Raw genomic sequence first — 13715 nt, forward strand, 5'->3', positions numbered from 1 at the left:
GATTAATTTTGTAACCTGCCACTTTACTGAATGTGTTAATTTCTAGGAGTTTCCTGGTGAAATTTTTGATGTCTCTTAGATATAATATCATATCATCTGCAAAAAGGGATAATTTGATAGAAATGGAGGGAGAACTTCCAAATTCCTTCTATGAAGCCAGCATCACTCTAATCCCAAAGCCAGGTAAAGATACAACCAAAAAAGGAAAGTATAGTCCCATATCCTTAATGAACATAAATGCAAATATTCTCAACAAGATACTTGCAAACTGCATACAGGCACACATCAAAAAGATCATCCACCATGATCAATTTGGCTTTATTCCCAAGATGCATGGATGGTTCAATATACATAAGTCAATAAACGTCATAAATCATATAAATGGGCTCAAAGACAAGAACCACGTGGTCGTCTCAATAGATGCACAGAAGGCCTTTGACAAAATTCAAATGCATTTATGTTCAAAGTCCTAGAAGGAATTGGACTGGAGAGAACATACCTCAACATAATTAAAGCCATATATAACAAACCCACAGTCAACATCATTCTAAATGGAGAAAGACTGGAAGCATTCCCATTGAAATCGGGAACCAGACAAGGCTGTCCACTCTCTCCACTTCTCTTTAACATAGTGCTTGAAACTCTTGCAAGATCAGTTAGACAAGAGCAAGAAATTAAAGGAGTAATATTGGAAAAGAAGAAATCATAAGCCTTTTAATGTAGTTTTCACATAGAATATAGGAAGTGTACTTAGCTAAGAAGAAATCAGGCGTAGATCTATAAGGTGGTACTACAAGATGAGATTGGTCCAAGCTCCAAGAGCAACTCTAAGTGCATTGCTAAGATAAGTAGCAGAATATTGCCCAAAGGATCAAGGTACCTTGCTGGATGAATGCTCCTGAGAAAGTGTGAAACCGTATACTCTTTGAGTTTTCTAGAATAGAGCTTCTCAAATGTCAAAAGTAGCCATATACTCTGAGAATCTTGGTACACAGCAGGTTTGGGAGTCTTATTTCTTACAGTATCACAAGACACCCACACTACTGGTGTGAGAGCCACAGTTTGAGTGCCTGACTCTGGGGAATAAACTCCCGTGGCATACAAAGCACCACCTTTACACAGGCTGCATAAATGTACTATTTCTCAGCTGCAATGAGTGTATTACCTGCATGTGCGTAAAAGCACCCATGTTGTGCAGTGCTCAGTGGTGGTCAAGAGAAGACCTTCAGTCCCCCTGGAATTGGAGTTATGAACAATTGTTAGCTGCCACGTGAGTGCTGGGAACCCAACCCAGGTCCTCTGCAAGAGCAGCCTCTGCTTTTAACTGCCGAGCCATCTCTCTGCCCCCCCCCAAAAGAATCAGTTTCTAAGATAGCAGTCTATAGAGTTGGCACAGGCAGCCTCTGGCATGAATGTACTTGCTTTTTACAGTGGTGCTGGCATTGCACTGCCCAAGATCACATCTCTGTGTCAGGTCTCTGAGTTGAGCTGAATCACAGGCAGCATGGCCTCCTTACTGCTAGAATCTTCTGAGGCTGGTTCTCCCTGGCTCTGCTTACCATATACACTCAGAGCCCGTCTCCTGGCTGAAAGCTATCCTCCAACCTACCATCTGGAGTGGCCACTCAGAATTTTCCAGGCCACCCTTGAATCACACCTGCTTTTGTGCAGTGGTGGTGACAATGGCAGTGGCAGCAGCTGGTCCTGCTTCCTGCTTGCTGTGCATGTTGCATACTGATGACCTTTGTTTTCTCATGTCTGTTTCTTAGGTCCCTCATTTAAAGCAAGCAGTTTGAAAGCCGATAAAAAGTTAGAATTTGTTCCCACAAACCTGCACATACAAAGGATGAGAGTTCAAGACGATGGAGGCTCAGGTACTTACTGTTCTTTCCTTATTGTTTGAATCACTTTCTATTTTTTTCTCTCTTGGTCCCTGAGTTACCCCGTATCTGTCCCAGTTTTCCTATATGGTCAGCTACCGTGTAGCACAGAGAAAAAAATACATCCCAGACCTTTGAAAGGGTCTCAGTTCAAGAGCCCAAACTGCCATCCTTATGTCTGTCCAGCTTCCTTTTGTTTCTTTGGGAGAGCATTGCCCATTATCAGCCTTTCCCAGAAAGGATGGAAGTGCACTTAGCAGCCCAAAGGACTCCACCTTGAGACACTAAACCTCTTACTGAGAAGTTAGTGCTGAGCCCAGCAAGCCCTCTGATGACCCTGGGGTGTAGAATGAGGAAGCCAAAGTCTGCTTGGATGTGGCTGGAGGGTCCCAGAGTCCTAAACATACTGCTATAGCTGGGTTATCTGCAGGCCTGAGTCCAGAGTAATGGAGGAAAGCTTTTTTTCACTCAGATCAGAACTATGACGTCGTCACTATTGGAGCCCCAGCAGCACACTGCCAAGGTTTTAAGTCAGGAGGTCTCCGCAAAAAGCTGCACAAATTTGAAGAGACCAAGAAACAGTAAGTGGAAGGAGGGATCTGTGAATTGGTGGTCCTTGTACAACTGTCTATTGCTTGTCAGTTAAAATCAATAATCAAAACTGCAGAATCATCCAGCCATTCGAGCTGCTTTTGCGTGGCTGGAGGAGCTGCCTTAGGGACCCTGTGCTGCTCTGTGTCTGTATGTGTGACTGAGTTAAGTGGGCGATTAGGACACTTCATCGGTGGTCCCATTGAGCAGTATGCTGTGAATCAGCTTGCAAGGGTGCTTTAGGAAGCAGCCAAAGTTCAATTTCAAAGCTGCTGCCTCAGCTTCCTATAGAATCCCTGGTCAGTTGGTAGAGCACTAGACTTGTAAAGCCTAGGGTACTTTGTGGCCTTTCCTGAAGGTTAGCAATGACAAGCTTTCCCACTGTTTTATACAGTTCTGTCCTGAACAGGAAATTGCCTGATAGGCAGGGTAGAGTTAACCAGGGTCCAGAAAAGGAAAGGCATTTTGGATGAGGGGTCTGGCAGATGGAGCACATGTCTGAGGTGGAGAGCTGGCTTTGCTGGGCTGGGCCAGGCACTGATAATCAGAGACATGGGCATGACGGAGCTAGGTCTGGCTCTGAGAGGTCAGGGCCTTACCCAAGAACAAGCACCATACCTGTGTGTGCAGCAAGCCCACAAGAGAGTGCTGGGCACCAGAAGCAGTGTGTCAACCCAGCCTAAGAGAGTTGTGCAAAAATCTCAACTGTTAATACCGGACATGATGGAGGATTCCTTGGATTCTAGAGGAAGCTAGAATGTCACCTAGGAAAATATAAATGATCAAAGGTGGGAGATGTAAGTGTAAGGAGTAGAGATGAGTGATAATCTTGTGAGGTCCTTGGTAGAATGTGAGATAGAAAAAGTAACAGAAAGGCCTCAGACTGAGGAGAGTAATGAACTTGAGTTTGTGTTTAGGCTACTAGGGAAGGTGTATATGTGTTAGCTAAGGTAGCAGAGATGAGAACACTGGTGGGTTCTGGAGTCAAAGAGGCAGGGCAAGTCAGGTTATCCTAGAAGGGACAAGAGCAGCAGATGGAGTAGCAGAGCAGTTTTGAGGTAGGAGAATAAACTGAAGTGGCAGTGGAAGAGCCTCTGTAGAATACGATGTTGAAAGATTTGGACTTAATCCATTGAGAATGGAATGGTTTGAGATATGTGGAGCAAAGACCCAGAGAGCCTCTAGAGAATGCACACAGTGATCAGGCAGAGGCAAGTGGAGGAGACTTAGCACAGATGGGGAGCTGGCTGTCCATTTCCCAGTTCTGCTCCTATGGTCAGGATTCAGAATACTGTAAGACTGGAGCACGAAGCAGGAGAGAGGGTAGAGCTGAGGCCTGTCAGTGGCCAAGAGTTTCAGGGAGGTAGATAAGATGTGGGTGAGGCTGGATGGCTGAGTAGGGAGCAAAAGAGAGTACACTCTGAGAAGTCAGCTTTTACTGGGCCGGCCCTGAATAAAAGGGCTAGGGTTAACAAAGGGATTTCAGCATTCTGTGGGAGGCTTTCAGCTAGCTTATTTGACCTTGATTCATCCCTACCCTGCAGACAAACTGGGTGACCAGATTGCCTTACCTTTCACACCTACAATGTTCCTTTGGGGAACAGGAAGAAGAGCAAATCTTGCAGTGCCCACCACAGTTCTGTACAGTCAGCCAGAAAGTGTGTGTCTGTCTCACTATTGCTTGTTGCTGTGTGGCGAGAGTATGTGAGTTGAGGTGGCATGGAGGCCCTGAAGGAGAAAATTTGTTCATTTTGGGTGACTAGTCAAGAGGGGCCACTTGACTGTCCTCATCCCAGAAAGGTTGGAGTGTTGGAGCTCATGATTTTCCATGTTAGCTTCAGAACATTTTTTTTCCTCAAATGCCTCTTTAGTGTCTTTCAAATATATAATACAGATTTTATGTAACTTCCTATTAATGTCATAAAATCACTTTCAGACAGGATTTTTATCATCTGCACTTTCCTTTTAACGGAGCTGTTCTGTGCCCCCAATGGGATGTCTCCTGGGGCTTGAGCACAGGCTACAGATTTGCTCTAGGGGAGTAAGCATGGTGGACTCATAAGTTTAGTTATCCCTGTAGTCATGACCTCAACAAATTATTTAAATATTTTGACAAAAAATAACTTGGCTTTTAGTTTTTGTTTTGTGTTTGATATTTGCTAACAAACTGCTAATACTCCATTTTGGTTCTTTTCTTTAGCAGTTTTGAGGAGTGTTGGTGAGTTTTCTGTCTATGGACCGAGTGTCTGTTGGGTCTTGCTCTCATGCAGAGAAAGCTTGTGTTGTCCTCTGCCCCCCGGGGTGGTGCTTCACCTCATGTGCTGTGTGGCTACAAGTTACATGCCCTGTAGACAGAGCTCTTCCTTCCAACTGCAATGTTCTTTGGCAATGAATAGCCAATCTGCAGTCTACCACCTTCCTTTCAAACCTGACAGCAGTTTCTTGCTGTGCTCACTAGAAACAGATCTCAATTCTGACAGGATGCAGAATAGCCTGGTCCAGTCTCCTGGTGCTAGCTTCTCACATCAGCTCACTGGTACATTTGGTAGCAGGCACATTTATCCACTGAATCGTCTCAAGGCTATTTTGGGAACTCCTTTCTATTCCTTTCTTTGGTGGTACTGGGGATTTAACCCAGGATTTTACACATGGTAAGCAAGTACTTTACTATTGTGCTCCACCCCAACCCTTTTTAAACTTTTCTTTTGAGATACAGTCTCACTAAGTTGCCAAGCTGGCCTAGAACTTGCCCCGTAGCCCAGGGTGCTCTCAAACTTGCAGTCCTTCTGCCTCAGTCTTGAGTAGTTGGGATTACAGGTCTATGATATCAGGCCTGGCTAGGTCGTCTTTTACAAGAACTGTGTGACCTTTCAGTTTTTACTTTCCTCTTAACCTGCTTACATTTTTATACTAATTAATTTGTGCTGATTTTAAAGATGGTGTTGTTAGGGTCAGTTTTACCCACTGGGTGGCAGACTAAGAACTGAAAGACTCTGCTTTTGAGAGAATTAGACAGCAGCCAGAAGTTACCATGTCTGTGTCTAGGGTTCTCTACCTCAGCCTCAGGCCCAGAATTGTGACCTCACTGTGAGGAGACCCCTACAACCTTTTGGACAGTGCTGCTACTTTGGATCTTGGAACCTATAAGGCTCTGGGGCTGGGTCCTGGCTAAGATTCCAGGACTCTGTTGGGAGCTGCTGATAGCAGGAAGTCCTGAAGAACCACAAACACAGCCAAGATGAGACATCTCCAGCTTGCCTCTGAGGGGCCCCTTCCCTGTGGTCCTGAGGGAGGAAGGAGGGCATCTGGGAGGGATACGGTTGCCCCTCCTTCTAAGAAGAGACCCATAGCTATGTTGTAGAAGTGTCCCCTCAGGTTGTCTCTCTCCTTTCCCCTTCTGGGGCTTCTTGGAAGGAAGGCTTACTCTTTTCCATATCCGTATGAGTCAGATTCCTAAAGGTGTGCTGGATGGACAGTGGAAGTAGAACATGGTGATACAGATGCCCCATTCCCCCCAGTAAGTCCCAACCCAGGTGTTTTATGTGAACCTTATCTAGAAAGTTCTTCAGGTTCTATCTTAACTGAAGAGACTTAGGCTTTCTACAGCCCAGGAGGGCCTTGGTTACCCTCATCCCTCCACTCTCCTCTTCCCAGCATACAAAGCATTCCCAAGGCAGATAGGGAGCCTTCCTACCCTGGGGAGGGGGTACCCAAATCCAGGTCAGAGATATGACCCTACCCTGGAAGAGGGGGGACCCAGCTTCACAGCAGTGCTGCCTATGTAGTAGCAGCCCTGCCCTAGTAGAGTAACTGTCCACACAAGATGTTCTACCCTTTTACTTACATGACATTCTTTTTTAAAAAGCTCATGGCCTCCACTCTGGATGGGTATAAGTCAGTAGACCTACACTGAGGGGGTCTAACTACAAGTCCAGGGACCACTTGTAGGTTATTGCCTCCTGGGCCTGCTCCAGGAAGAGTTGGAAGCCCAGGTAGTTAGTAGAACAGAGAGCCCCTCCCCTGGAGTTCAGAAGCCTAGGAAAACATGTACTGCAAAGTAGCATACCTTGTGCCTCCTTTGTGCGGCCTCCTGATTTCAGAGCTAGGTACCTGAGTACATGTGCTTGTGTATTCCTGATGTCCCCAGCAGCAGCTCTTTGAAATTTGTCCATTCTCACCCTTACTACATGCTTCCCATGTGTCATTCCCAGGGACTTTTAACCAGAACACATCTTGTTAGAGCACAGGGTGAGTGGGGATGATGTTTTTCTCTTGGCCTTGGGGTAGGCATGCAACTTTTAGAATGTACACAATCACAGGCATACATGACAGTAGATCTATACACAGCTCATAGTCCATGTGGACTAAAGACTGAGGACCTGGGAAGAACATTTAAAAAAAATATTTTAAGATATATTTTCAATACTAAAATGTCCTAAGTGGCAACTATTCATTTGGAAGAGTGATTGCAGATTGGAAAGCAGCTGTGCGCACATGGTGCTGTGGAATGACTTGTGCTGCACAAGGCTCAGTCGCCATCTGCTGCATGGGCTTCTGGCACATCCATTGTTTTTCATTGTGGTGTGGGATTGTGGTGGTGGTGTTTCCGGGGTGCTTTGGTTTGTGGTGTTTGCATGTTTGCCTTCTAGTCTAGTAAGAGAGAGGGCAGTGGCAGTTGCTTCCTGACTTGCTTCTGGGCCTCCCAGTAAAGGTCCCAGGTGTGCCTCATCTCCAAAAAATGGGGTACAGTGTGGTGAGAGCCACCGTCTGTCATCTATCTTTTTCCTCATTCCTGGAATTTAAGGTCTATCCCTTTTTCAAAAGGGAAGAGGCACCATTCTACTCTTGAGTTCTCTCCCTCAAATCCTAGGAGACTCTGCATTGGTGACATGGACCTCTCCTGACTTTCCTTGGTCTCAGATGGTCTAAAAAACAAATTTATAATGTTGGATTGATTGGGACCAGAACTAAGAGACATTACAATCGATAATGTCCAGTTACCAATGACAAGCCAAGAGCTTATCATTACCACTGGCCTGGCACTTTGATATCATGTTCCCAAATAAACATGCTGCTTGGTGGTGAAGGAGGAGGGACTGGGGTTTCAGAGGCATTGCTATATCAGGCTTGCCTCTGGTTGGCACACTCCACTTCCTCTTATGAAATATTATTTTCAAAGTAAGGAAGTCCTGGAGCATATAAGAAAAAGAAAGAAGCCCAGTGTTGGGAACTTGCTAGAGTCAGACATGTGAGAGAGGAAGAATGTGAGTCTGCTCACAGGAAGTCTGAAGGCCCTGTTGGCCAAATAAAGAAGCAGACTTAAGGGTGCTATTTGGTTTTTCAATTATTTTGAAAAAGTTCAACATCTGTTGCAGTGTATCAATTTGATCAATTATACATAAGTATAAATCTCTAATTGAGGACTTCTTTTAAGTTAATAGCTGAAGTTCTTAGATAAGGAGTCTAGTATTTGAATAATTATTGCATGTGATAGTTTAATGTCTGTGTACACATGTATATACATGTGGTAAAAAAGGGACATGTACAAGTTCACATAAAAGTCTTAGTCTTATTTTAATATTTTATACTTCTACATGGATAAAAAAGGATCTGCCAAGATTGACTTTTGCCCATCAGTGACTAAACTCCCCAGGAAATTTTCCTTTATTTTAGGATTAGCTGTGGGTAGGATTGGCTGCTGCTGCCATCCTCATCAGATCTGGGAAAATCCCTTAGGATCTGTTCTTACCTTTTTAGTACATCATCTAGCTGCCAGTCCATAATCTACATACCACAGGACATCGTCCGAGCCAAGGAGATTATCGCCCAGATCAACACCCTGAAAACCCAAGTTAGCTACTATGCAGAGCGGCTCTCAAGGGCGGCCAAGGACAGGTCTGCTACTGGCCTTGAAAGGACACTTGCCATCTTGGCAGACAAGGTAAAAGGGTCTGTCCAGCATGTGGGATGGAATGATCCCTTGGGTTTCTGCAAGCCACCAGAGCCCCCTAGGTGTGCCTAGAGACAAGAGAATGGCCTTATGATGACCTTGAAGGTTTGTCTTTCAGTCCAGTTCCCCACACAAATGATTTGCTGATATGCCCCAGTCAAAGTCCAGGGCTGGGACTCTCAGGTGCTGCTTCATGTCCATGTGCCTTCTAACAAGTCTATGAACTCATTCTCTTGGGACTCAAGCTTTTTTAGTGACAGCCTAATAAACATCTATAGAGCTATTATTTAGACATAAGAAATGAACAATATAATTTTATTGATTTATATATCATTAGTTTAAAAAAGTTCTGTTTAGCTATAACTCAATCCTGATTAGCAAATATATAAATATTGGTCCATACTGAGAGAGTGAATATATCTAACCTTTTGATGGATGATGACATTTCTATTACTCAGGTTCTTCACACACACACACACACACACACGGGAGGAGGGGGTGGTAGGGGTAGGAGGTTCTGATTATACCTCCCCACCCACATCTGGGCAGGAGCTGCTGTTCCTGGTCAGAATGTGTTATATCCTTAACGTGTTCATACAGCATAAAAACTAAGAGATCAGACCTAGTAGGAAAAAAAAATGTAGTTGTCAGCAGTAAAATTAGGAACTACAGACTACTATTGCATACAGCAGGCTCTAAAACCAGAAATGCTATGCCAGGTACCCAGCTGTCCAGAGCTCGGGACTTTGGTATTAGGTTTTGAGGTGCATTAAAAAAAGAGCTTCAGCCGGGCTTTGTGGTGCACACCTTTAATCCCAGCACTCGGGAGGCAGAGGCAGGTGGATCTCTGTGAGTTTGAGGCCAGCCTGGTCTGCATAGTGAGTTCCAGGCCGGAGGCGGGGAACTGGGACCAATGAGATGGCTCAGTGGGTAAAAGCACTTGCACAAGCCTCAGGACCTCTATTTGAATCCTAGAACCCAAATAAAAAAGCCAGATGTGAGCTGGGTGAGATGGCACATGCCTTTAATCCCAGCACTCAGAGGCAGGCAGATCTCTGTGAATTTGAAGCCAGCCTGGTTTACATAGTGAGTTCCAGGAGCTGGGGCTACAGAGAGACCTTGTCTCAAAAAGACCCCCCCCCAAAAAAAAAGAGCTTCAGGGGCTGGAGAGATGGCTCAGCGGTTAAGAACAGTGGTGGTTCTTGCAGAAGACCCGGGTTCGAATCCCAGCACCCACATGGCAGCTAACAGCTGGCCGTAGCTCCAGTCCCAGGGGATCCGATAGCCTCTTATGACCTCCGCGGGCATTGCACAACACGGTGTGCTTACCTACATGCAGGCAATACATGCATACACATAAAATAAATAAATTTTTTTAAAAAAGTGAGCTTCAGTAGTTGAACCAAAGTAATATGTGACCCCTAGGGACTTGTTCCCTGGAGGCTGAGGCATAGTCTACCATGTTGTTCAGCAACCCTGGTTTGTGTGTACCCATAGACCCGGCAGCTGGTCACTGTCTGCGACTGTAAGCTGCTAGCCAACTCCATCCATGGGCTGAATGCTGCACGGCCTGACTACATCGCATCCAAGGCCTCTCCCACCTCTACCGAGGAGGAGCAGGTGATGCTTCGGAATGACCAGGATACCCTCATGGCCAGGTGGACAGGGAGGAACAGCCGATCTTCCCTACAGGTGGACTGGCACGAAGAGGAGTGGGTGAGTCTGCCACCCCAGCCTGTTGTCCTGCTGTTGCACTTGGATTGAAAACTATAGACCTGTGTTCAGCATCTTCCCTACAAAGTGCCTGAAAGGTTGCCTCCTTTGTAAGCAAGCTCCAAGTCTCCTTCCCAGATGGCTCTAGGCTACCTGAAGTAGGGAAGTAGACTATTCTCAGACCATAGTATGTGTGAATTGTGCAAGATTGTGCTGGGGGCCAAGCCACTCCTCTCCCTCAGTGCTCTGCTCACCCCTCGCCCTTCTAGGGTTCTTGGTGTTTGGAGATGTGGGAACTCAGATGCTGACATTGTATCATGTTCTTTCCAGAGTTGGCCAGAGCAGGATCATTATCTCTAGGGAGGGACACATCATACAACCTGTTGTTATTCGTTGAGACTACTGCTTAGAGGCATCCTGGAAAGCACTGAATTATTAATTGGCAACGAAGTATTCTTCCAGCCTTGGCATTTTGTGGTCTGTGGGGTTTCTGCAGATCACTCCCAGCATGGCCTCTCCTCCTCCCAATTCCTACCTCTTGCTACCAACTTGTTTCCATTCTCTTTCATCAGAAAGAGACCTTGGGTGTCTAGGATAGTTGTAGGAGGCCTGCAGTAGAGGGAGGAGAAAAGAAACTCGTTCTTCATGCCCCATGGCCATCTGGTGGCACTGGAAAGCTGTCTGTGACCACAAAACTCCAATTTGTCTTTGTTTTTGTCTTTTATTTGTGTTATACTTTGTTTTGTTTTGTTTTGTTTTTGAGATAGTGTCTTAACTGTGTAACCCTGACTGGCTTAGAACTCACTATGTAGACCAGACTGGCCTGGAACTTCAGAGATCTGCTTGCCTCTGGAATGCTGGGATTAAAGATGTATGCCACCACACCTAGCTTCCAATTTGCCTTTAAAAAGCAGAGATGGTGCTGGACATGGTGGCGCACACACCTTTAGTCCCAGCACTCCAGAGGCAGAGAGTTCAAGGCCAGCCTGTTCTACATAGCAAGTTCCAGGAGCTAGGGCTACAAGGAGACCCTGTCTCAAAAAAAAAAAAAAAGCAGATAGGACGGGGCTGGAGAGATGACTCAGCAGTTAAGAGGAGCACTGGCTGCTCTTGCAGAGAACCTGGGTTCAATTCTCAACACCCACGTGGCAGCTACCAACCATCCATAAATCCAGTTCCAGGGGATCCAGCACCATCTTCTGACTTCCTCAAGCATTGCACAACACGGGTGCACTTACACACATGCAGGCAATACTCTCACACAGATTAGATATAGATAGATAGATAGATAGATAGATAGATAGATAGATAGATAGATAGATAGATAGATAGATAGACAGACGATAGACAGACAGATAAAGTTTAAAAGCAGATATGGTCAGGCATGTTGGCACACACTTTTAATCCCAGCACTCTGAAGGCAGAGGCAGGACCTCTGTACAGTCAGGCCAGCTTGGTCTACATAGCCAGTTCCAGGCCACCTGTGGCTATTGGGAGACCCTTTCTCCATGAAAACAAAGCAAAACAAACAAACAAAAAAAGTATGACTTTAGAAGATTTGGAAATCATTTTGATACTTCTCAATCCAGTGTGTTAGTGAGCATGGTGGCCCAGGCTGGGGATCAGTGGAGAGGGGTTTGGCATGTGTTCTGTTCTAGTTTTTCCATTTGTGCAAGTTTACTGAAGCAACCTTGTTGGTTTGAAGGAGAAAGTGTGGCTGAATGTTGACAAGAGCCTGGAGTGCATCATCCAGCGGGTGGACAAGCTGCTGCAGAAGGAACGTCTGCATGGCGAGAGCTGTGAGGACGTCTTCCCCTGTTCAGGCAGCTCCTCCAGCAAGAAAGGTAACCGGGACAGCCACGCCTACTGGATCAGACCGGAGGACCCCTTCTGTGACGCCCCCTCCTCGCCATGCCCCTCCTCCATGCCCACTGCTGCATGCCATCCTCACCTGAACACACGTGCGTATGCATCCACGCTTCCCATGCTGCTTCCACTTGTGCTGCATCACTTCTGTGTGTCTGTGTCTGGCTCCATGCCTCCCTCCCCCAGGCAGACTGCAGGGAGAGATGTCAGGCAGAGCAGGAGTGCCTGGTGCATAGAGCAATGGGAGGGCAGGGTGGGGGCTCCAGTTGCCTTTCTGTGCAGCTGGAGCCCACCAATTCATCTCCACCATGGGCAGACTCTCTGGGCCCTTCTGGGCCATAGTACCATGGCTATAAGGGATTTTCATGTTTGTAAAGCTGAGACCTGAAGGAGGCTGAATGCAGATGCCTCTGATGTGATGTTTGTTGCATTACGTACTGGTAGAGTAGCAAATAAGGTGAGTCTTTCCAGAATACTGTTGGATAAAGGGAGTTTGCAGGTCCTGTGGACTTGCAGGCACACTCTTACCAGCAGAGACATGTTGCCTAAGTAGATGAGTGGTATTGACCTGTCTGACACTACCCTTCTAGGGAGACCTTTAGTGTAGAGCAGTGTCTTGCAGCAGCACACTTCAGTGTTCTCTTTGCTGGGACACAGGACGTGCCCAAACACTGCTCTCAGGATGGCCTGGAGGCTGGGGACTGCATGCATCTAAATAAGCAGGTTCCTTGCCTTTGTAGTGCTTCTTACCTTTTCCTGTAAGAGCTGGAGAGGATTTGAGGCCAGTCACCTGAGTCCTGGCTGCACACCCACCTCTGTTTCCTCTTTGTTCTCCTTGGGGAACTTTAAGTTATAGTAAGTACAGCCAAGGTGTACAGGGGTAGGCTTCATATGATGAGGACCCTTAAATTCTCAGTTGGACAATAGCCGTTCAAGGGAGGAACTTTAATTTATAGTAAGTACAGCCAAGGTGTACAGGGGTAGGCTTCATATGATGAGGACCCTTAAATTCTCAGTTGGACAATAGCCGTTCAAGGGAGGGTTTCCTGATAAATCATCTTCTGTTTATTGGATGCCCTTTGCCTCTTTTATCTGCCTGCAATCTGTTTCCAGGGTACCATCCCACTTGGACCTCTGTTTCAGCAGTATCCACATCATCTACTTTTCCATCTCAGGATTAGCTGTCACTTCCCCAAGCCTGTGTTTGGTTCATGGAGCTAGGTTGTCTCTGTTTTGTTCTGATTTTCTTCTTGCTGTTGTTATTTAATTAATGTTTTAATGTAAATTTCTTCTTTTTAAAATTTCTCAAAGTTCATTGCTTATTTCTCTTTAAAGTTAATTTGTTTGTGAGGACTAGGGATATAGTTCAGTGGTAGATCACTTGCCTATCCATGTGTGAGGCCCTGATTCAATCCCCAGAACTGCAAAAAAAGAAAAGGGGAGAGAGAGAGAGAGAGAGAGAGAGAGAGAGAGAGAGAGAGAGAGGGAATTTTCTATAGCTATAGAAGGGGGAAATGGTTGAATATTTTAAAATTTAAGAGCTAGTTTGTTTATTCAGGTACTATATATGCACAACTTATACATTATTTTTCCCTAGGCACATTTTCTATTGTTTAAATACTGACACATTTAATTTGGGTTTGACTTGGCAATGGTGTGTAATGTCAGCGTCAGCTCTGTTGTGTACGGGAATGTGAGGCATGCATTTGAGGGAG

At 45.7% G+C, this 13715-nt stretch overlaps 1 protein-coding gene across 28 annotated transcripts in view; it reads left to right on the forward strand.

Moving 5' to 3' along the window:
• Positions 1–13715, forward strand: part of Inpp4a (inositol polyphosphate-4-phosphatase type I A) — a 175864-nt gene that overhangs the window by 129332 nt on the left and 32817 nt on the right. For 8 of the 28 annotated variants that reach the window (XM_029569756.1, XM_029569751.1, XM_029569749.1 and 5 more), the window contains 6 exons: positions 1770–1874; positions 2353–2461; positions 4672–4689; positions 8229–8412; positions 9919–10137; positions 11840–12095. In XM_029569756.1, coding sequence (XP_029425616.1) covers positions 1770–1874; positions 2353–2461; positions 4672–4689; positions 8229–8412; positions 9919–10137; positions 11840–12095 — 891 coding nt within the window. The remainder of the gene's footprint in view (positions 1–1769; positions 1875–2352; positions 2462–4671; positions 4690–8228; positions 8413–9918; positions 10138–11839; positions 12096–13715) is intronic. The other 20 variants (XM_029569766.1, XM_029569759.1, XM_029569760.1 and 17 more) reach the window with 5 other exon arrangements.

This window comes from Nannospalax galili, unplaced genomic scaffold (genome assembly GCF_000622305.1).
Source record: "Nannospalax galili isolate Female #2095 unplaced genomic scaffold, S.galili_v1.0 scaffold182, whole genome shotgun sequence".
In the NCBI taxonomy this organism is placed as follows: Eukaryota; Metazoa; Chordata; class Mammalia; order Rodentia; family Spalacidae; genus Nannospalax; species Nannospalax galili.